The sequence below is a fragment of the Solanum dulcamara genome, chromosome 5 (genome assembly GCF_947179165.1).
Source record: "Solanum dulcamara chromosome 5, daSolDulc1.2, whole genome shotgun sequence".
Taxonomy (NCBI): Eukaryota; Viridiplantae; Streptophyta; class Magnoliopsida; order Solanales; family Solanaceae; genus Solanum; species Solanum dulcamara.
In genome coordinates, this window is record NC_077241.1 from 56,913,633 (window position 1) to 56,915,607 (window position 1,975).

The following is a 1,975-nucleotide window of genomic DNA, read 5'->3' on the forward strand; positions in this document are numbered from 1 at the left end:
TTCAATAACGGACTCCTTGGGAAATTAGAACTTGACTCGACGAGTCCTACAATCTATGGAAGCATAAGATGTATGTAACCAATCTATCCCAAGAATGACATCAAAATCTATCATATCAAGCTCAATGAGATCACAAGGAATAACTTTATGAAAAATAGACACGGAACAACCCTTATAGACCTTCCTAGAAATAATCGATTCACCCATGGGGGTAGACACCAAATAAGGCTCTAATAACATTTCGGGTGACACATCAAACCCATTTGCTAAGAATGGGGTAACAAATGACAAGTTTGCACCGGGATCCAACAATGCATATATATTAAAAGTAAAGACCTTTAACATACCGGTAATGATATTTGGTGCTTCCTCAACTTCTTGCCTCCCATTCAATGCATAGAAACGGTTGGTTTATTGGCCACCTCCTTGAACTGGTTGGCCATGAGCAACTTGGCCTTGAGTCCTACCACCACCACCACTTCTACAATCCAGAGCATGATAACCCGGCTTGCCGCATTTGAAGCACGCGTTTGATCCCACCAAGCACTCTCCTTTGTGGGTCTTCCCACACTTCCCACATGAGGGAAAAGCTTGGGTACCAATGTTATCTCTTGGGATCATTAATTTAGCACCCTTGTCTTTGTTGAATTTAGGAGTGGGGGCATTTGTAGAACCTTGCCCTAAGAATCGTTGACTGCCTTGGCCCTTGATAATGCCACCATGACTGGACCTTTGAGGGTTGAACCCTCCATCATCCACTCTAATCTTTTTGAACCCTCTAGACCTTTCCCTCAACTTCTCTTTTTCGATTTGTTTGGCATAAGTTATTAACCGGGAGATGTCCATCTCTTTGACCAACATGGCCATCTTGCACTCTTTGGATACCAAGCTTGAGACACCGGAAACAAACTTATTCATCCTTGCCCGGGAGTCGGAGACCATGAAGGGAGCATACTTGGACAACCTTGTAAATTTGAGGGCATATTCCCTCACACTCATGCTTCCTTGTTGGAGGTTGATGAACTCTTGGACCTTGGCCTCCCTCAACTCCAATGGAAAGAAATGGTCTAAGAAAGCACCTTTGAACTCTTCCCATTCAATCGGCCCAACTTCCTCACCCCTCTCCACAACCCATTGCTCATGTCATACTCGAGCCACACTTTTGAGTTGATAGGCTGCTAGTTCGGCCTTTTTATTTGATGGGATACCCAAGATTTCCACAATCCGATACACTTCCTCAATGAACTTCATAGGGTCCTCATCTATTTTAGAAATATCAAAATCCAGTGGATTCATCCTTTGAAACTCCCGAATCCTAGTGGCCGAATTTTGCACTTGGGGAGGGGGAACACTTTGACGCCCTTGGTTGGCCACAACTTGAGCCAATAAGGTGATGACATTTCAGAACTCGGCATGGGATACCCCTTCCTCATAATGTGGGATATCCAGAACCGGAGGAGGTTGGTCCTCATCATCAACCCTTGCCCTTCGGGGTGGTACCCTTGCCCTTCGAGGTGGTCTTCCACGAGGCATTATCTAAAGAAACATGAAACATGTTATTAGTTATAGAAAGGCTTAGGACACTCTGAGGCACAACATGGATTTGAAAGAAGTGAAAAACTTTCCTAAACGCCTCATAGCCTCCTATTTATAATTGTGACGCGTTTCACAACTATGAACAAGACCCTATTTGACGTGGTATGTTGGACTCCGAGGACCATTTCACAACCTCATGCTCTGATACCAAGTTTGTCACGATCCAAGCCTAGGGCCTAGACGTGACATGGCGAATGAGACACCCGAAGGTACCTCACCCAAGCCTACTAGCATTCATTAAGTATTTCATTGGTAATGGTAAACAATAATAAGTGGAAATAAAAACATTTTTCCATTTATGTCCAAACATACCTCTACAATAGACTTGGCGGGGGCTAAGTCATGTCCCTAGCTCACCCTCAATATAAGTGTCACGAAA

The 1,975-nt window shown here is 44.1% G+C and overlaps 1 protein-coding gene across 1 annotated transcript; it reads right to left on the reverse strand.

The window, feature by feature from the left end:
* Positions 1 to 411: 411 nt before the first annotated feature.
* LOC129890618 (glycine-rich RNA-binding protein RZ1C-like) lies at positions 412 to 846 on the reverse strand. The gene has a single exon (XM_055966137.1). It carries the CDS (start codon positions 844 to 846, stop codon positions 412 to 414), a length of 435 nt encoding a protein of 144 aa, XP_055822112.1.
* Between the last annotated feature and the right edge of the window lie 1,129 nt (positions 847 to 1,975).